The following is a 21,539-nucleotide window of genomic DNA, read 5'->3' on the forward strand; positions in this document are numbered from 1 at the left end:
CAAGGGCCAACCGGAATGTGCCGGCTGCGGAGGCAACCAACTCCACCGGTCCTCTCGCCACGCATGCTGCAATGGACTGTTTTCCTGGCTGCCTACCACTACTGGCTCGTCCATCGCCCGGGGAAATCAATGGGCCATGCCGACGCCCTCAGCTGTTGCCCTCTTCCAGTGTTTGTGGAAGACCCAGCTCCAGCTTCATCGCTCCTCCTGACTGAGGATCTTCCAGCAGCGCCTGTATCGGCTGTCACTGTGGCCTCCGCATCTGCCCAGGATCGCACCATCAGCCGGGTGCTCAACTCGGTGTGGAGGGGGTGACCACAAGGGCCTTTTGCATCGGAGTTCCAGCCCTTCGCAACTCTCGGCTCATCGCGGCTGTCTGCTATGGGGAGACCGCGTCGTGATTCCCCAGGGACTCCGTCTGCGCGTCATGGAGGCTCTGCACGTTGGCCACCCGGGAATTGTCAAAATGAAGGCGTTGGCTCAGTGTTACGTCTGGTGGCCTAACATGGACGATTCCATCACTGCCTGGGTGTCCGCCTGTCAAGCGTGCCAAGAGTCGAGGCCTGCACCACCAGCAGCTAAGGGACACACCTGGGAGACGCCAAAGACATCCTGGTCGAGGGTGCACATTGATCTGGCCGGCCCCTTTCACGGCCGGACCTTTATAGTAGTGGTGGATGCCTATTCCAAATGCCTGGAGGTTGCCCTGATGCCCTCCACCACTACCGAGGCCGTCATCCGGGTGCTGTGAGGCCTGTTTGCGACGCATGGGTGTCCTGATGTCCTTGTCTCCGACAACGGACCGCAGTTCACGTCAGGCACTTTTGAGCAGTATCTTTTGGGACTGGGCATCCGCCATGCCCTAACGGCACCCTTTCATCCATCCATCAACGGGCAAGCTGAGAGAATGGTGCGCTCGGCAAAAGAGGCACTGGCGCGCCTGGACCGGGGAGATTGGCACGAGCGGGTCACTGAATACTTGTTTGTGCCACACATCACCCCTCATGCGGCCACAGGGCAGAGTCCTGCTGAACTGCTTATGGGCCGCCGCTTCAGGTCACCGCTCGACCGGCTGCACCCGGACTTTGCCATGGCCGAAGAAGAAGAAGAGTTTGGATTTGATACCCCGCCTTTCACTCCCCTTCAGGAGTCTCAAAGTGGCTAACATTCTCCTTTCCCTTCCTCCCCCACAACAAACACTCTGTGAGGTGAGTGGAGCTGAGAGACTTCAGAGAAATGTGACTGGCCCAAGGTCACCCAGCAGCTGCATGTGGAGGAGCGGAGACACGAACCCGGTTCCCCTGATTAGGAGACTATTGCTCTTAACCACTACACCCCCAGGCTGTGCCAACGCGCCGCGGTCATTTGTTCCAGGAAACCAGTATTTGCCCGGAACTATGTGGGGGACATTCCTTGGGTACCAGGCCACAGTAGTGGGAGTCACAGGACCTCGCTCGTACCAGGTGGCACTCGAAGACAGACGCTTGTGGCGCCGGCACATAGACCTTCTTAGGCGCAGGGTTGGGGACTTGGACACTACCGTGGTGCCCCCAATTGTGCTTGTGGCTCCAGAAGAGACACTTACAGATGGTGAGGCTCCACCTACACCTCCCTCGCACACTGCCAGCGTGGAGCCGAACCAAGCCGCTTCAGAGGGTCTGCCAGACTTACCACAGACTCAGACCACTCCACTTGCGGAGGCTCCACCCACAGCAGCGGATCCAGGGGATTTGGTTTCAACGCAACCTAGGGTCGCACCAAAGCCTCAGCAAGAATTGTGTGCCCCCCCCCCCGGACTTGGTGACCAGTCCCCAGCGGTCTCGCAGAGTTTCCAAGCGCCCAACTTATTTAAAGTACTATGTTGTTGGACATGTATCACTGTTGGTCTAAGTATGGGAAATGTAACCGATATGCTTTTGTGCCTAATTGAACCATTACGTGTAGTGCTGTATATAAGGAAACCATTACGATTGTAACTAACGCCTTATCTCGGTGGGGAGGGGTGTTATGTACTGAAGTTCTCACCCTGGGCCAGCAGGGGGATACTGTAGATAGTTTTCACTCAGGTCTACGTCAGTTATTTTAGGCGGGAAACCCTGGGTTGTTGTTGCTACAATGTTGACAGCCGGCTGCCTATAAAAGCAGGCCGGCTAAGCTGTTTGCTGTTCAGTTCTGTCCAGCGTACAAATAAAGAGATGCTCTGGAGAAATCGCTGTGTCGTCTGCTATGTTCGCTCATAACCTAACAAAAACCACCTGTTAGAACTGCATTTCTCTCTCTCTCTCCCTCCCTCCCTCCCTCTCCTGCCCTTCCCCTCCTGCACAGCTTTTGTGAGTGCCACCAGCTTACATCAAGGAGAAGGAGGAGGGGGGATGGGGGAGCCAGCGGTGGAGGAAGCATCTCTTGGTACGGGATCCGCCGTGTGGCGCCAGTGGCGGCACCAGCGATGGAAGCCACAGCTCGGCGTGGCACATCCCATCACTGGCGTTGATGTTGGCGTTGTGCATGCCGAGCGGCAGCTTCTGTCATTGTCAGTGCTACACACAAAGCATTACATGCCGCTCAGAACACGAGCGAGGAGCCTATGTCGCCCAACATTTTGTCACCCCCACCCAGGGTGGCACTCGGGGCAGACCACTCCCCCCACACCCACCTTGATACACGCCTGGGCACACAACCAAGCCTTTGCCTGGACATACCCAAGACAGGACCATGCTGTGCCTTCCAAATATTCACCACTAGACAAAGTTTGTGCATCTCTGAGTTTCATTGCCACATGTCCCTCCAAAAATCACCATTATTTCCAGCAAGAATTTGAATGGCTCAACCCTCAACTCACATACATGACATCATCATGACACGCATGATTACGGAGCATACTACATAATCTTTATACTATGCATATCTGATTGGCATACATACCCACCTGATCTTGGATTCTTGCAGAATAAATGGACAGCATGTGCTGTCCAGAAACTACAACTCCCATCCACCCTAATCAGTATAGCTGGGATGATGGGAGTTGCTGTTCAACCACATCTGGAGGGCATCAGTTTTCCCTTCTCTAGCATGGAAGCATGATGGGAATTAGAGTGGGTAAGGATGAACTTTGAGATCTCAAACCCAGATCTCTAGTTCAACACTCTGTCTGCTATGCCATACTGGAATGAAATTGCACTGTATTCTTTGAGCCCATAGCTTGTTGGAAGGTGGATGTCAGGTTGAGATCTATGAAAAGAAAAGAAAAAAATCCAAACAGATAAGCCTCCACCAGGGACTTCTCAGTTTATCTTCATAGCCTGTGCAATGTTTCTGTCTTATGTATGAAAACAATTTTGCAAATATGGGTGACCAGAAATCAGGTCTTATAGATCTCCATTGGGATCATGTCTTTTCCTGGAGCTTTATTAGCTAGTTGGCTTGCGATTAGCCTCTTAATCTGATTGGGCATGACGTCTGGCCATTCTGGCAGTTCTGATAACTGTGTATAGTAAACTTGTGGGGGTAGGTCAGGACAGGGGCCATATATTTCTGTAAAATATGTCACCCAATCCTTTCCTTGGACAGATGCTTCTAACGAGTAGCCCAGCCCATTTGTGCCTTGGGCAACCAGATGCCAAAATTTCCGTGAGTCCTTCTGAAGTGCTGCATCTCCCAAGTCTTTCCACTGTTGTTCATAATATATTTATTTCTTGCTTTTAAGTAATAATTTATAGTTGTTTGATAACTGGGCTACCTCAGCTTGTAGGGCAAGATTGTGCTTATCCTGTTTTAACTTCAATTTTCTAAGTACCCTAGCTAGGCATTTTTTGCTATTCTGACATTCATACATTAACAGCTCAGGTCATATACCTGAAGGGTGGAAGTTGAGTATAATTGCCCCAATATATAAAAAGGGCAATAAGAAAAACCCTGCCAATTATAGACCCATTAGTTTGTTAGATGTAGCCTCCAAATTATATGCCAGGCTCCTTCTTGGGAGACTAGAAGAATGGGCAGATACAAATAAGGTGATATCTGAAGTCCAGGCAGGTTTCCAAAGAGGGAAATCCGCATGTTGAGCATAGAGAGCCAAACAGATAAAAGAATTCTCTGTTTAAACCAGTAAACCAGGGAGTTCAACAGATGGATAACACTAGGCTACCAAAAAAAATGCCTGATTGAGCTCTCAAATGGATTACCCCTTAAAAACTGGGTACATCATGCTGCCCAACTGATGGGCAAATATGATCTCTCAGTGACTGAGATTAAAGAACTCCCCTTATATTCACAGAAAAATATTTTTAAACGAATCATAAGGGCCGTGGCAACTAAAAACGATCTAAACTCTATGTGCACATCTACATGCGCCCCATTGTATTTTAAACTTAGAGAGGTCAATGAACACATATCTTATTTTAATGAATTGACTTTTGCACAGCTTCGAAAAGCTTTTACAGAGCTACAACCAAATACAATAAGCTCTGCTTATAGAGATGGGAGACATAGAGGTATACCAAAAAACGAACGTGTTTGCATTAGGGGATGTTCTGAAGTAGAGGACCTTATGCATTATATCTTGCACTGTCCGTTATATAATGATGCAAGAAAAATATTTTTGGTACCTATAATGACAGGGTCCCCTGGCCAGAACCCCCTTGATATGATGTTATATCTCATTGCAGACACAGATAAGTATGTGACCTGGCGGGTAGCACTTTTTGCAACTGCTGCTAGGAAAATTAGAGCAAATTATATAGCCAAGGTAGCCATTGACTGTAAAGGAGATGAATTTATTTGATCCTATCTATCTACCTCAGGCTATGCTCTATCTTTGTTACGAAACTCTATATAAATTGCACACTGTATTAATTGATATTGTTTTTAACATCAGTGACCATGTGATGATTTTAGCTTATGAATTTTATTGTTTAATGTTTTTATTTGTACATTGGGGTACTTTTATAGCTTTGTTTAGAGTATGTAATGTTTTAATAATATAAATGTTTTAAGCCTTTTTTTTACCAATTCAGTATATTTTCTTTTAATTGTCAAATAATTCTGTGTACATTGCCGCAGCCTTTGGCTATGTGCAATAAAAGTGACTGAGACTGAGACTGGTTTCTGTCTTATGAATCACAACAGCTCTTTTAAAAAAAAGCCAATGTGACACTTCCTGAAAGACAGTAACTTCACATTCATTCTGTAGCATATCCAATTAAGGATTCCCCATATGTGGGCAGAGCTATACCCCTCCTGCAGTCCACATCCTTGGATTCTCTCAGTGGGAGATTTTAGTGCTCATATGCATCTGCCTGAAACAGATTTAAGTGAGTAGAAATGATTCAGCTACTTCCCACAGCTTCCGTGGCCAATGAACCCCTGTTTAGTGATCTACAAGGACCAAGGATATCTGTGATATCTAATGAACAATTAGCAAACAATACACCCACTTTTCCCAGATATCCAGTTCATGAAGGGTAAACTCCAGAGTGAGTAAACTAGGCAGAGTAAAGCAGTTGTCTCAGGTGGCAGGTGCTGTGTGGAAGGGCAGATGTTTGACAGTGGAAGTTGTGGACTCTCCATCATTGGAGGTTTTAAAGCAGGGGTTGGATGGTCATCTGTCATGGATGCTTAAGTTGTTGCTCTTTGGGTTTGAACCACCAACCTTCTGGTTTAACAGCTGGATACACTGACTCATTGTGTCACCTGACTCTTATTATTTATTAAATTTCTATACCACCTTTCATCTGAAGATCACAGGGCAGTTTACAATATAAAAATACAAAAATATGTAACAATGCCCCTGGTATTGTTATTTATTAATGTGGTCAGCAGGTGAGCCCTTAGTGTTGATTGCCTTTGGTTGGTACAGCACTGAAGTTAACAAGAGACTGTGAGCACGAGAAAAGTGTGACACACCATCACCTCAATGGCAAACACAACTGAAGTATTTGCCGTTGACCTATTTCTGGCTTCTTCTCTGAGAAAAACAACACATCTAGCAACTTGGAACATTAACAAGTGTTGCTTGGCCTCTCTTCTTTCTTTAAAAAAGCATTTGATGTAGCTACAGACACTGAGTGCCATAGCAATGGATGTCTTAATAGTCCCCAAGCTGATGCCTGTAAAGGACAAATTGCACAGACAGCTACATTTTGGATTCTGGCTCTGCCAGGATCATAATGAACAGCCCTGACTGTTTTACAACACTCACAAAATTGCCAAAAGGCAAAGACAGCATTTGTCTTGCTGATGGGTGGCATTGCCCAATCTCAGGTATAAGTACATGCTATTTGCCATGCCTAGATGCAGAACTGAGGGATGTATGCCAAAAAGTGGGGAAGATTTGTTTTCAGACTCTGACTTGCAAAGTGCCACAAACAGTGAATCAGAGGAATAACAAAATGATGAAGGGGGGGGGAGAGAAGGAAAGCCCAGTGGTTATTCCTAGGAGGGTCACATGGACTACCAAGCGTCTTCCCCCTGATAAATTGACTTTTGGTGGAACAAAAGTGTGTAATGTAAATTATGAAATTTGCCTGTGAAGAAAGGCAATGCCAGTGTGCCTAACTTCCATTTGCTTGGAGGCTGCAATGCTCAAAAGCATTTGTACGCTGCTGCACCTCACAGTTGCCTCAAAGACTTCATCATAATCTTTGCCATAGTGTTGAGAAAAGTATTGTGCTACAAGTCTGGCTTTGTAGCGCTGCACTTCTCCTTCTGCTCCTTTCTTAAAGACCCACTTACTTCCTATGGCCTTCTTTCCAGGAGGTAGGTTAGTAAGTGTCCATGTCTTGATGCAGTGCACCATGTTTTGATGCAGTGCATCCATCCCCTCCTGTGTGGCCTTCTTCCAGAGACTGGCTTCTTCTGCAGCTGGCATCTGCTCTATCTCCTCCCATGTAGAAGGTTCTTGAGGTAGTGCTGACCCTGCGAAGCACCTCTGTTGGTTCTGGATGAGCGTCTGACCTGTGGTTATGGGACCGCATCAGCATCCTCATCCAACTCTGGCATGTCTCCAAACGCATCCTCCTCTTTGTCTCTGGTGCCGCCAGGAGTCTGGTCATCTGAGTCTTCTTGAGCATCACCTGTAGAGAGGGCTATGACACTGGAAGGCAGATCAGGACTTTGCTTTTACAGAAGGAAAATACACAAGTTCTTGGACTTCTTCCGATTCCTCAGAAAAACCCAGCACACTATTTTTACTGTAAGCCTTATTTTGCTCATCAAAATAAATTGCATGATGTGCACTTACTTTACCAGTTTGTAAGTCCATTATTCTGTATACCTCTGGAAACGGGGTTGTAACATAGACTTCCAAATACACGGATGTGTGACAGGTTGGGAATTCTCCCATGCCAAAGTTGAAAAGGTATACGTTTAGCTCCCTTGGTTGGCACTCTGTTCTGTGTACGGTATATACTGCATTGCTTGCTGCATCTGCCCACAACTTTTGGGGTAGGAATGCATCCTTTAACATGCACCTTGTCATCTCAATAATGGACATAAACTTTCTTTCAGCTATAGAGTTCTGTTGTGGGATGTAAGGAATTGTGGTCACATGTTCAATTCCTTCCTTCACTAGCAGAGATTGCATGTCATGTGAGCAAATACTCACCCCCATTGACAGTCATTAGCATAATTGGAGCTCTGTGGAATTTGTTCTTCACCATAGTAAGGTAGTCCTTGAACATTTCCAGCGTTTCACTGTTTTCCTTGTTGAAATATGCTACACAATACTTTGAGAAATCGCCAAGAATGTACCTGTTCTTCCCCATTGAGGGAACATTCACATGTCCACATAAGTCACTGTAGACTATGTCAAGCACTTTGTGCTTCTCTGCTCTGTGTAAGGAGGAAATGAAGGCTTAATGGTTTTCTGAGTAACACAACTTATGCATTTTGTTGGTGCTGTGTTGCTCTTTGTTACCTGCAGTCCCCTTGCAAGCTCAATTTTCTGTAGATCCAGAATGGCGCTGGTGTCTCTGTGTCCCAGCCTTCTATGCCACAGCTCCAGGTCTGCCTCATCTTTCCACCTTAGCAGACTCTTTCTCTGAAAGATCAACCTCATATATGCCATTTATTAACTTGGCTTCACCATGCACCATTCTTTGTCACGTTACATTCTCTGTTGCCAAACATAATCTGAAAACCTTTTCTGTCTAAACTGGATACACTAAGCATGTTACAGCTCAGCTGTGGAACATATAAAACTCTTTGTACAGTTGTTTACATTACACTTTACATTACATTACATTACATTACATTGCATTACATTACACTTGAAAGTTACTGAAACTGCACCTTTAGCTTTAACAACATTGCCATCTGCAATTTTAATATGAGACTCTACAATATCATTAATATCATTAAAATATTCCCTTTTATACGCAAAGTGGGAAGATGCTCCAGAATCTAGAATCCACTTGTTGGATTTATTTTCATAATTCTGAACAGTTAAACTCTTCTTGCAACAGCATGGTGTGTTCAAATTTCCCCTTCTTTTCTCCTTTTGGCTGAAATGGGAGGGGAGGGATTTCTGCGCCTTTGGAGCCTTAGTTCCTTGCAACGTGGCCCTCTTTACTGCAATTAAAACAAACGACCCTCTTGGGTGTATCTTTGGGCCTTGTAAACTGCCTAGACACATAATTAGTGTTTCCATACATGTGCTCTAAATCCTTTAAAATTTGAGATGTATCACCTCTGCAGAATCATTGTTAGCTGCTTATCTCGGAGTCCATTAAAAATAATAATCTTGGCATTGCTATTTTGTAGCTTCCATAAACAAATTTTTGCAAAATCCTCTTCACTTGAGCCAGTAGGCTTAGGATTTTCAATAGCACCCAAAACTTCCCTTGATTTTATGAGTGCTATCAAACGTTGCTTCCAGTGAACAAAATTGTGTTCATTCAGCACAGGCATTCCTCACCCTGCATCTCTGTCAAAAGCTACACTAGCCATCTCAAAATCTGAAAATTTGAAAAAAAACAAAATTTCAAAAATTTGCCAAAATTTCAAAATCTAAATCTCAAAAGTAAAAAACAAACAAACAGCTCTTCACTGCCTTGGGCACTGTGGGAAGGGGGGGGGGGTGTTGCCTAATCTCCTCTACACAATGGAACAAAAGACCATGTGCTTACCAGGAAGTACATTCAGAAAAATACTCTTTAGTTTAGGATCTCAATCTGTTTGAGATCTGTTTGCTCTGGTTGAGGCTAATCTAACTTCCTTAGGGCCCAGGACCTTAAGGTCCTCCGTGGAGCATACTCCGTGGGGCATACTCTAGGGAAGCTAGGAGCTGGGGGCACTCTTATACAGTGGTTCCTCTCCTTCCTCCTGGGCTGTGTCCAGAAAGTGGTGGTGGGGGATGAGTGTTCAGACCCCTGGGCTCTCACTAGTGGGGTGCCTCAAGGTTCTGTCCTCTCCTTCATGCTTTTTAACATCTACATGAATCCGCTGGGAGAGATCATCATGGGGTTTGGGCTGGGTGTCCACCAGTATGCGGATAATACTCTTTCAAATTGGAACCAGTGAAGGCGGTTTAGGTCCTGTGTGAGTGCCTGGAGGCAGTTGGAGGATGGATGGTGGCTAACAGATTGAGGTTGAATCCTGACAAGACAGAAGTACTGTTTTTGGGAGATGGGGGTGGGCAGGTATGGGGGACTCCCTGGTCCTGTATGGGGTAACTGTGCCCCTGAAAGACCAGGTGCGCAGCCTGGGAGTCTTGGACTCACAGCTGCCTATGGACAGGTCACTTCTGTGTCGAGGGCAGCTGTCTACCAGCTCCATCTGATAGACTGGCTGATACCCTACCTGCTTGCAGACTGTCTCACCAGAGTGGTGCATGCTCTAGTTATCTCCTGCTTGGACTACTGCAATGCGCTCTATGTGGGGATACCTTTGAAGGTGACCCGGAAACTACAACTAATCCAGAATGTGGCAGCTAGACTGGTGACTGGGAGTGGCCGCCGAGACCATATAATACCAGTCCTGAAAGACCTACATTGGCTCCTAGTACATTTCCGAGCACAATTTAAAATGTTGGTGCTGCTGACCTTTAAAGCCCTAAACGGCCTCGGCCCAGTATACTTGAAGGAACGTCTCCACCCTCATCATTCAGCCCGGACACTGAGGTCCAGCGCCAAGGGTCTTCTGGTGGTTCCCTCACTACAAGAAGTGAGGTTGCAGGGAACCAGGCAAAAGGCCTTCATGATAGTGGCGTCTGTCCTGTGGAACACCCTCCAATCAGATGTCAAGGAAATAAGCAACTACCTGGCTTTTAGAAAATATCTGAAGGTAGCCCTGTTTTGGGAAGTTTTTAATGTTTGATGTTTTATCATGTTTTTAATATTCTGTTGAAAGCTGCCCATAGCGGCTGGGGAGGCCCGGCCAGATGGGTGGGGCATAAGTGGTAAATTATTATTATTATTATTATTATTATTATTATTACACAAGATCTATGGGTATAGGGCAGTATGAAAGTTTAATAAATAAATAAGATACATCAGGAAAGTCATATCTCATGATTTGGTGGGGGAATAGAGTTTTTTGTATCTGACACATAAGAAATGAAATCCCCCCCCAAATGGCATAGAAATGTCTTCTTATAAACACATAATTTGTGAGTTATTTTTTCTGCAATAGCCAGATCTACAGATTCTTATGCCAAAATAAGAGGGTTTTGTTATTTGCAGTGCTATGATTTATTTATGTAAACCACTTTGATGAAAAGCAGAATGTAAAAACATTAAATAATGATATAGGGAGACAAATCTGGGAAGAGTGGGGCACAATGTTTCTGGCAGCCAGTTTAGTCTTTGACATATCTAGGTGGGCCTGGAGAAAGTCTTTCTGAAACCCCGGTGAGGCTTTCTCATGGTCTGACTTGGCATACGGAGGCTTCCTGTGTTCTATAAAGAAATAAAAAGATATAAACCTGGAGGGGTTGTACAGTGGCTAGTAAAAGAGCATCTTCTGATTGAGCAAACAACGTGATCCTCTTCATGAGGTAGAAAGACAAACAAAGAGGCCAAACCTGGGTGTTGGAGGAAGTGAAAATGCTTGGCGGCAGAGCCAGGGAATCCAACTGCCTGGCTTTCATTGTTAGCAGCTCTCTGCTAGCGTCATAATATGAATAGCAGGAAGCAGACACAGATGTCGGTCACAGTGGTCCACCGCCAGTCTGCATTACCCACCCCTCTGCCTGCCAGGCCCTCCGTGTGTCCTTCTAGTATCCTTGCAAAGGAGCCAGCCAGAGTGGCGTCTTGATCTGTTAAATCATTTTGGGATGTTTCGTTGAAATGTAGGGGAAGCATAGCAAACTCCTGATGTGCTGAGTCAGTGGAAATGCCCATGTTGCCACAAGTACTGTGAATTTCTTCTTGGAATAGCTTATGTCCTGGGTGACACGGATGCTGTTAGGTAGTTGAATGTGCATGCATACTCCATCCGCTTCCCTGTTAGGTAGTTGAATGTGCATACATACTCCATCCGCTTCCCTGTTTGGTAGTTGAATGTGCATGCATACTCCATCCGCTTCCCTGTTTGGTAGTTGAATGTGCATGCATACTCCATCCGCTTCCCTCCCCCCCCCCCCCATGTGAACCTGGGTACTGGCAACCCACACAGCACTGCTCCTTGCTGACATTGTTTCATTCACTCCCCAAGAGTGCTGCCTCTAAGTATAAAGCACAACCAGCTGGCTTTGGTATGTTATACTCAGCATACCTTCCTTTAAATAGATGAGGCTTCCTTCCTACTGAAAAAAATGGTAAAAATGCAATGTCCCCTATTTTTTCCATGTCTCTCTCCCTGCCCACTGGTCTGTTTGTCACCACTGGGCTGTTAGTTATTAATACACAGTAATCATAATAACCATAAAATAAAAATATAAAATACAAAATCAGCAAATACAATCATCAAATCATCAAACACGCCATAACAGGAGTAAGTTATGACTCCTATAGACCAGAGTTCAATACAAGGACACTTACTTTGCTTATAAAGGCTTCCAAATTGATAGTATGTGTTTTACTGAGAGTTGTGAAACTGCACATGCTCTTAGAGTATTTGTTGTATGTTGTTGCATGTTTTTATCTTGCTTTTCCTCCCAGGAGCTCAAAGTTGTGAACATTATCCTCCACATCTCCCTTTATCTTTGCAACAGCCCTGTGAGGTATATATGCACAATATATATGCACAAGCAGCAGTTATTCCCAGTGTACCAGGGAATCTTCTGGGCATGTCTGCTCATCCCAACAGGATTTAATGTATATAGAATCAAAATATAGATCATCTGATATGTGAGCGGCTGCATTGCACTGAACCCGGAAATGACCCCAAAACATCACAAAAAGGGGTTGGACAGGAGCAGGATGGGGCGGCCTTACATTGGCCCTTTCAACATGAGCATAGCCAAGCAGCTGTCCCCCCTAAATCAATAAAAATCAATACAAATCTGAGGTTCTGCTCCCCCCCCAACAAAAATCCTGGCTATGCCCATGTTTGCCGACATGCACGGGAGATAGGAACGTAATCCCCTAACTGTATAAAATGACATGATGTGTGCAGTGGCGTAGCGTGGGGGTGCAGGGGGTGCCAGCCGCACCGGGCACAACATTTTGGGGGGCGCACTCGCAGCTCTCTGCCCCTACCTGGCTCACTCTCTCTCTTTCACAGTGCTGGCTGTGCGAATCCGAGCTGCCGGGCCGCCGCCCACTGTGCGGAGCGGAGAGAGAGCGAGGGAGGGACTATCTGGGGGAGTGCAGCAAGCTTCGGGCCGCGCAGGGCTCTTCCGACGGCGCCGAGCCCTTCGCAGAGGCTGCGTCGCCCGTACTTCAGAAAGCGGTGCGTGAAGTTTCCCCGCAGTGGCCAGCCGGCCCCGGAGCACATGCAGAGCGCCAATTCCCCCTGGGAGATCCAGGCCGGCCGTCCAGTCGGCGACAGCGCTGGCGCCGCGCTCCTTCCTCCCCGTGAGCGCCCCATCGAGGGAGGCTGGTCCTCTGAGCCAGGCATGGCCGAGCGCGCCTGCCCGCCTCCTCCCGGCCATCGGGGGAGGGATCCAGGACGGGGAGCCACCCCGGGCGGAGGCGGAGTCGCGCAGGGGAAAGGCTGCCCGCGCTCTCCGCGGCCCTCTGCACATGCTCGCGGGTGCCGCGGCCTCGCTCCTCCGACGAAAACCAGATCCAGGGAAGGAAGCCCCGCGCAGCTGAGAAAGAGGCTCCGCAAGCATGTGCAGAGCGCCCACCCGCCGGGACTGCGCGAGAGAGCCAACGGGCAGCCGGGGGGGCAGGAGGCGCCCGGGCTCCCCGCTTCCTTCTGGAGGGGAGATGGCGCTTGCCCAACCCAAGGCAAAGTGGAGGAAGAAAGTCTCTTCCCGGCTTCGTCCCCTTCCCAATATTCAATTTTTGAAACATGTCTAGGGCGGGTATAGCAGCGAAGAGCTTGGCGGCTCCTTCAAGGGGGCCCGAATCTGGAGACTGCAGGCGAAGCCTCCCCAATGCCCAAAGGGCAAGGCTGATTTTAGTACTATAAAAATCCAAGGCTCCTAGCCCACCCTCCGCTCTCTGTTTTTAATGGCCTGATGCCTGTAAGCCGCCCTTTGATGGACTTTGAAACCCTCAAAGGGGGCAAGGGAGCAATATTTGCAATCAATCAACAGCCCACCTGAAAAGGAGGGGGGGAATAATCTGCCTCCCTCCCGCGATGGGAGAACTGGCAAAGGTTCCTTCTGCTTTAACTGAATTAGATTATAAAGGGGGGGGGTGTTGTCCCTCGCAGAAGGCAGCCTTCCTCCTCTCGCTAAAACAAAGCCACGAGGTTCCGGATTGTCTGGATAGCCAACACTGCGATCCTAGAATATATGTAAGTGGCACAAGGTGATCCCACAATTGCAGAGGCGTGTTCTGGCTGGAGAGTGACAGACGCAAGTCCCGCAACCCTCAGGAAACAAATCAAGAGTCAATAAGAACCAGGGAAGCAGGGCAAGGAGTCTCCCTTAGGAGTAAAGAGAGGATTAGGATAAAAGCCTTTACAACAATGAAGGCTATGAATGAGGTGGGGCGAAACCCAAGGAAATGCTGATGGGCAATGTCAGGGGCTCAGGAGCAGAGGCACAGGGAAGAGGGGAGATGGAGAGCGAGGGGGAGGGGGAGGAATCCGAGGGGAGCGTAGGAGGGGACAGTGGTCCGAGGGATTCCATGAGCCTCTCCAGCGAATCGGAAGATTCACAGAAGGGGGCGCCAGTGGCCAGGGGCAGGGGGTTCCCAAGGGGAACGCCCCAGGAGCAAGGGGGCAGCAGGGACTCCCAGAGCAGTAGTTGGAAATCAGGACCAGCTTCCCCACCAGAGCAGAGTGGGGGGGAAGAGTCCCAGGTATCGGGGCCAGTGCTTTCCCCACCAGGGAGAGGAGACGAGGCAGAGCTGACCACGCCTCCATCGGAGAGTCAGGCAACGGAGGGGAAGTCAGATCCGGCCAGTGTCACGGAAGAGGGAAGCAGTGATAGAAGCAGTGTAACGGTTAGGAGAAAGGTCACTGGGTTGGCGCGAGAAACAAGTTCAAATGTACAGGAGCGCGGGACAGCAGAGAATGAGGATTGGGAACCGGGTCCTAAAGCCCGCCGGAGGCAGGGGGAGGAGCTAAGCGACTCAGTGTCGGAGGAGTCCAGAAAGGGCAATGCCCCGGTGGGCAGGAGGACCCAGAGGAGGAGAGAACAGCGCAGAAGGTGGAGCAGGGCTAGGATCTTAAACTGGTGCGGAAGGGGAGGAGATTCAGACGGGACTTCGCCGATCTAAGGTCTAAGACTTAGGGCTGCACGCTCTGGCTTTGAAATGGAAACTAAACTTCAATAAAGACTTTTGTACATTACATCAGCCTGGCGTTGGTCCTCTGTGAGCTGGGACCTAGAGGCAGCTCTGACAGTAAATCCCGTCTCCTAAAGAACCTCGCAACGTGAGTGGACGCAGCGAGGGGCGAAGATTGGTGCTTCGCGAGCTCATGAAGGCAGGACAAGATGAATACCGAACAACAAATAACAGCCCTGCAAAACGCAGTGACACAACTTAACGTGGAAATACTAGCATCCAGGAAGAGAGAAGACGAATCAGCTTCTGCCTGCAAGGATCTGCAAATCAGGTTGGAAATGTTGACTAAACAGGGGGCGCCGGGAACCAGACCAGAGGGGATTGGGCTGGGAAAGAGAGGAGGCAGCCTTGTGTCGCATTTCGATGGGAATCTGCAGCAGTATCCTAACTTCAGAGCAGACATGGTTTTCGCCCTAGAGTTGCTGGAGAAGGACTTTAGAGATGAGCAGGAGAAAGTAGGCTTCATACTAACTCATCTCCACGGAGACGCTAAAGCGTGGCTGCGCAATCTGTGGCGAGATAAGGACCCAGCCCTCCAAGATGCGAAAAGCCTTCCTTAAGGCGATGGATGCTTGTTTTTTTATCAGCGATAGATGTAGATGTCGCCAGGAAAGAGATACATGGATTGAAACAAGGCAGGGCCACTGTAAGGCAATATCACTCCCGCTTTTTTGCATTGGTCAAGCACACTGCAGCCTGAGCGACAGTTACAGAAGTAGTTCAGCAGAGTGCACCACAGCAGGGAAACGATGGAGTCTGGCTGGAATCAGAGGCACTGGGGCCCAGCCAGACGAGTCAGTGAAGCAGTCCCCAGGGATCTTACAGCCCACAGACCCCCTCCCACCCAAACCAGTGGTGCAGCTCACCGCAGCACTCCAGGTTCCCAATGGGATCACCATGGAAGTCCCTATTACCATTGACTCTGGCAGCAATGCAGACTTTATAGGAGTGGATTTAATCACGCAACATAGCATAGCGCTCCTGCCTGCCACGATGCCTCTGAAAGTAGTGACAGTCGACGGCAGAGAGCTACTGGGGGGACAAGTGGTACAGCAGACGCCGCCAATGGTGATGCAAATTGGAAACCACCGCGAAGTCATCAGCTTCAACGTCACCCACCTGTCTGACACGCCCATAGTGTTGGGCATGAGTTGGCTGGACCGGCACAGTCCGGCATTAGCATGGTACCAGCGCCAATTGACCTTCAGCTCCTCCTACTGCGCAGCAAACTGCATACTGCCTACCCAGGAAGATGAGGGGCAAGAAGATGAACCACAGTTACACTTGGGCATGCTGCAAGCGGTACCCGACAAATACAGAGGGTTTTTGGAGGTCTTCTGCGAGAAGGAGGCGGACAAACCACCCCCCCACAAACCATACGACTGCAAGATTGACCTCCTGCCAGGGGCGATGCTGCCGACTGGAAAACTGTATTCCATGTCTGAAGATGAACTGCAGGAACTCAGGGAGTTCATAGACCACAACTTGAAGCGGGGATTCATCCGAGAATCCAAAGCAGTGGGGGGCAGCCCCGTGTTTTTTGTGAAGAAAAAAGACACGCCCCAAAAGAGGCTTGTAGTTGATTACCGGGTCATAAACTCGAGGACGAAGCCCACGGCGTTCCCCATGCCCAAGATCGACGACCTGCTGTCGACGGTGAGGAAGGGTCGCATCTTCACCATCTGTGAGGGGCATACAACCTTATACGCATGAGGGAGGGCGACGAGTGGAAGACAGCCATGTTTACGCCTTTGGGCACCTATGAATACAGAGTTATGCCGTTTGGCTTACAAAATGGCTCCCACTGCTTCCAAGCCTTCATGCATCACGTGTTAGCGGGTCTCCTCTACAAGAAGTGCGTCTGCTTCCTGGATGACATCCTAATCTTCTCGGAATCGCAGGAGGCTCACGAGAGAGATGTCAAGGAGGTCCTGCAGAGACTACGGGAGCACAGACTTTACGCCAAACTGGAGAAGTGCCAGTTCGACATGACGGAGGTGGATTTCCTGGGCTACAAGCTGTCCGACAGGGGACTCGCCATGGACAGCGCCAAGGTCCGCTCGGTGCTGGACTGGAAGAGCCCGCGCAGTCGGAAGGAGGTCCAGAAGTTTGTCGGTTTCGCCAACTTCTATCGCAAGTTTATCAAGGGTTTCGCTATGCAAACGGCGGCCATCACGGACACCCTCAGCTCCAAGAAGAAGAAGTTCACCTGGACGGAGCAGGCGGAGCAGTCCTTTCAGAAACTCAAGCGTCTCTTCGCTTCCGAAGAACAACTGCTACATGTGAACCCCAGCAAACCCATGAGGGTTGAAACGGATGCCTCCGACAGAGCCGTGGGGGCAGTCCTGTTGCAGCAAGATCCGCAAGGGGACTGGAGACCGTGCGCTTTCTACTCCAGGAAACTCAGCAAGTCGGAGCAGAACTACACCATCTGGGACAGGGAGTTGCTGGCCATCCATGCAGCCTTCAAGGCGTGGCGGCACTTCCTCATCGGAGCCCAACACACAGTGCAAGTTCGCACGGATCATAAGAACCTGGAGTACTGGCGCACGGCGCGGTTCCTGAACCAGAGACACATCCGCTGGGCGGAGTTCTTTGCAGATTTCGACTTCAGGATAGAATACATCCCAGGAGACAGCAACGTCATGGCGGATGCGCTATCCAGGAAGCCGCAGTATCTCGAGGCAGAGGCACCGGCGGCAGCCAAGCACATTTTCGCAGCGAAAGCGTGGGCATGCGCCTCAGCCACGGTGGACCTGGATGCAGTACGTCGCACGCTCTGTGAGCTGGGCCCTAGAGGCAGCTCTGACAGGCAACCTTGCCTAAGAACCTGAGCCTGGCCCCATCAGGGCTGGATGACCCTCAGGTGTTCTGGGTGGGAGCTGTTTTGGAAGACACGTACATTATATGCACTAGCACTGAGCTACAGCCCATGTCCAATTGGAGGATATAAATATAAATTCTGTAATTATAAATGAATGGATCTCCGTGTGCTTCCCCTTGGGTCTCAGAGCAGCTCACTTTCTGGTCAGTCATGTCTCCTGTCAATTGAGGACCTGCCATTTTGGATTTTACACCTCGTGTGTATCAGAATGCCAATTCCAGCAGGAACAATTTGCAGCAAGGAAATAAAAAGGTAAAGGGACCCCTGACCATTAGGTCCAGTCGTGGCTGACTCTGGGGTTGCGGCGCTCATTTTGCTTTACTGGCCGAGGGAGCCGGTGTACAGCTTCTGGGTCATGTGGCCGCCATGACTAAGCCGCTTCTGGCTAACCAGAGCAGCGCATGGAAACGCCGTTTACCTTCCCGCCTATTTACCTATTTACCTACTTGCACTTGACGTGCTTTCAAACTGCTAGGTTGACAGAAGCAAGGACAGAGCAACGGGAGCTCACCCTGTCGCGGGGATTCGAACCACTGACCTTCTGATCGGCAAGTCCTAGGCTCTGTGGTTTAAGCCACAGCACCACCTGTGTCCCAGCAAGGAAATAGTGGGCAAATAAAGGATTCTGCTCCCCCCCTATGCCTCTGCTCCCGACATCACCACCACTCCACGAAATGCAGCTTTCCTGATCTGGAGGGGTCTGTTGGGTGCCTGAGTCATATTTGCTGTCTGAAATAAAGCTTGTCTTCTGGTTCTTATAGCCTGCATTTTGCAAGGCCATTTGTGTTCATTCTTAATCAGATGCACAGGGACATAAACACGAAACAGTTTATTATTCTACCCAAATATCAGTAAGAAGGGCCAAAAATAAGTTATAGATGGTGTCAAATGAGAACAATAATCAAACAAATCTCAAGGTGGCATGAATGCAACCAGTGGCGTAGTGTGGGGGGTGCGGGGGGGGGCCGGCCGCAACATCTGGGGGTTAGGGTTAGGGGGCGCAAATCCACGTGTTAGGGGGCGCAAATTACTTGCCTTGCCCCGGGTGCTGACAACCCACGCTACGCCACTGGGTGTGTGCATCCTTCATAATATGCACATTGGAACACAATTATCAGCTGGTTTTCACACTTCCTAAATGTTCTTATTATGAGCAACATCAGGGGGAAGGCAGGGGACAAGTTCTCCCCCCACACTTGCCAGACTTACGGTAAGTCATACTAATCTTTTTCTTTCAGAGAAAATCTCACGGACCTAGAAATTTACCTTGACTCTTCTGTGCCTCCCCAATGCACAAAAATATTTTCTGGTGCCACCACTGGTTCTCATGCAGTTACTGGCACACACAAATAATCAAAGCATGCTTTAAAAAGCACATTTATAAATAAAATATATTATGAAATCAGTGTTTAACTATAAACCTTCATGCAGCTTGAACAGGACATGGGGGTGATGCAGATTAAAATGCATATGCCTAGTCTTCATTTGGCATGGTGATAACACATTTCATGTCATGGCCATAGCCAGAATTTATTTTAGGGGAGGTAGGCACTGGGGGGGGGGGGGGAGAACCAAACTATCTTAAATGCAAATGGTCAGTTAGTTATTTTTATTTATTTACTTGATGGGGCAGCTGCCCCCCTGGCTATGCCCATGTTTCATGTTAACATTTGGATAAAATAGATTTGTTTTTTAAATCACTTTCACAAGCCTACCTTGATTTAGTGCCTCTTAACTAAATACTCTGAAAAAAAATGACCAAAACCTTCAGACCAAATACTGTACCTATATTTGATAAGCAATGCCTCATTGCAGAAGGAGCAGTCACAATACAAGAGACCCCGGCAATTTCACTGTTAATCTGGCCTCTGTGGTTACTGGGCGTTGAGCTCACAGTCTGATGTCATTGCTGTAACTTGAGCCTTCAGCGTTGCTTTCAGGTTTTGCTCAGAATTGCCTTTAAATAGCCCTGCCCAGACTGAGAGTTCTCTGCAGGAGCTCCAGGAAAAGACTCCAAGGCAAATCCCGTTGCTGCCTCTGACATCTGCGAAAGCAACGAGGAACCCTCAGGTGGGCAGCATGTCCAGCTCCTTGCGGGTGAGTCCTTCTGTCCACGGCTATCGATTTGACACGGCCTTGCGCAAGAAAGCGGTGGCCGACATCTTTGAAAGCCTGGATCAAGAGTCACTGCAGAAGCTCTTCAGGGACTCAGGGGACCAGAAAGCAGAGGAAAGGGCCAAGATCATCCTGGCCACCGACCAAGACCTGGATGAGAAAGCAAGGTTGCTCATGGCTTTGAAGCAGAGGACAAGGGAGAAACTCTTCCAGTTCCTGAAGTTTGGGAAACACACCATCAAAGTCCACTGAAGCTCCTTTAAAAGAGAGGACGGGATGAAAGGAGCAAAGTTATTCAGCCAGTCTCCTCACTTTTGAACAAGAGCACCTCCAGCTGCTTTGAAACTGGTGTGGCAAGAGATGCTGGCAACATCAGTCAGGGGGATTCAGCCCCATTTTTGCACACTTCAAAGTTCACAGCAAAAGACTTCCTTGGTTGACTCAAACTTGCATGCTGGAGTGAGTAAGGGAATCGGCCTGTGAACAACTGAGAAATCCAGCCACAAGTCACGGGGATGGAGCAGGCGGTGAAACAGTCACTGGTTCAGACTCAACTTTTCCTGGCTAATGAGAGACTAGATTATTTTCCTTCTTAGCTGTCTGTTTGGCAATCTGTCCTGACACTTCTTTATTGAATGTGCAAAGCCTTCCATAAGCCAGAAGAGCTCCCTGCTTTCTTCTGGAACAAAAGGGAATGGGGAATGATCAGTAACTGCCCGTTTGCTTTTGTTGAAAAGACACACCATCTTAGTGTTTAAAGTACGTGCTTTCTTTTGTTTACGTGCAGTTCACAGTACGTGCAGTTCACAGAGCAAACTTTGTTTCAGGATGCATGAAGCAACTCTGTTAGTCTTACAATGACTTTTACAAGCAGAAGTGGGTTGTTGAACTAATTGCACGAAATATGTTTTTGTTGTTGTTTTTGTTTAAATGTAAAGTTTTGTCCTGAACTGATTGAACAGACTTAAATTCTCTTTGGAACATTGAGTTCTTTTTTTGCATCAATGGCATTTTTTACTTTTTTTACTTTTTGTAAAGAATTTAACTGGCAACCAGCTATGGTGATATTTTATAATAATGCTGTAAGTAATGCTCCCATTGATTTATTGCACATTCAGAGCAAATAAATTATAAAGTTGGTATAAGTGCTCATGGCTGGAAATGCTTTACTGCAACCAAAAATAGGGATGGCATATCCATGGCACCTACATTCTCTGCCCCCTTTTTACTTACTCCCTCAACTGTTGTCCATGCTTGCTAGGGGTGATGAATGCTGAAGTCTCACAATATCTGGAGGGTCACAGGTTTCCCATCTAGGACCAGAGCTTAATCCTAGAATTTATTTACAGTGCTAGGGCTTAGCTCTGAAATACTGTGTAGAACAGAGCTAGGAGTGCCTCTGAGCATGTGCAAAGCACATTCTGTTTACTATTGAGAAGCATCAGGAACCTTAGTGCACCAGAGGTTAGGGGTAAAAGTTTCTAGTTTGCAAACTGTTCCAGGTGACCATGCATTCAGGTAATTGGCCCCAGAGGCAGAATTTTATCAGTGGATCTTTTCAGCTTTTATTGTACAAAGTACCGTAGTTAATGTAGTATCTACCTGCCACCCCAATCTCTAAGTGCTGAGGGTTTCCAGAGGTTCCAGCTACTTACCCAGGGCCTGGTTCCCTTAGAATGAGGCACAGGGGAGACCTC

At 48.2% G+C, this 21,539-nt stretch overlaps 1 protein-coding gene across 1 annotated transcript; it reads left to right on the top strand.

Moving 5' to 3' along the window:
- The first annotated feature begins 19,670 nt into the window (after nt 1–19,670).
- On the top strand, nt 19,671–20,987 carry TCIM (transcriptional and immune response regulator). The gene has a single exon (XM_083752321.1). The coding sequence runs from the start codon at nt 19,807–19,809 to the stop codon at nt 20,092–20,094; it is 288 nt and encodes a 95-aa protein (XP_083608447.1). The 5' UTR covers nt 19,671–19,806; the 3' UTR covers nt 20,095–20,987.
- The last annotated feature ends 552 nt before the right edge of the window (nt 20,988–21,539 follow it).

The sequence above is a fragment of the Podarcis gaigeae genome (genome assembly GCF_964106915.1).
Source record: "Podarcis gaigeae genome assembly, chromosome: 8".
In the NCBI taxonomy this organism is placed as follows: Eukaryota; Metazoa; Chordata; class Lepidosauria; order Squamata; family Lacertidae; genus Podarcis; species Podarcis gaigeae.

Excerpts from the sequence above, each read along its gene's own strand:
- TCIM (XM_083752321.1), top strand. The coding sequence starts at position 19,807 with ATGTCCAGCTCCTTGCGGGTGAGTCCTTCTGTCCACGGCTATCGATTT.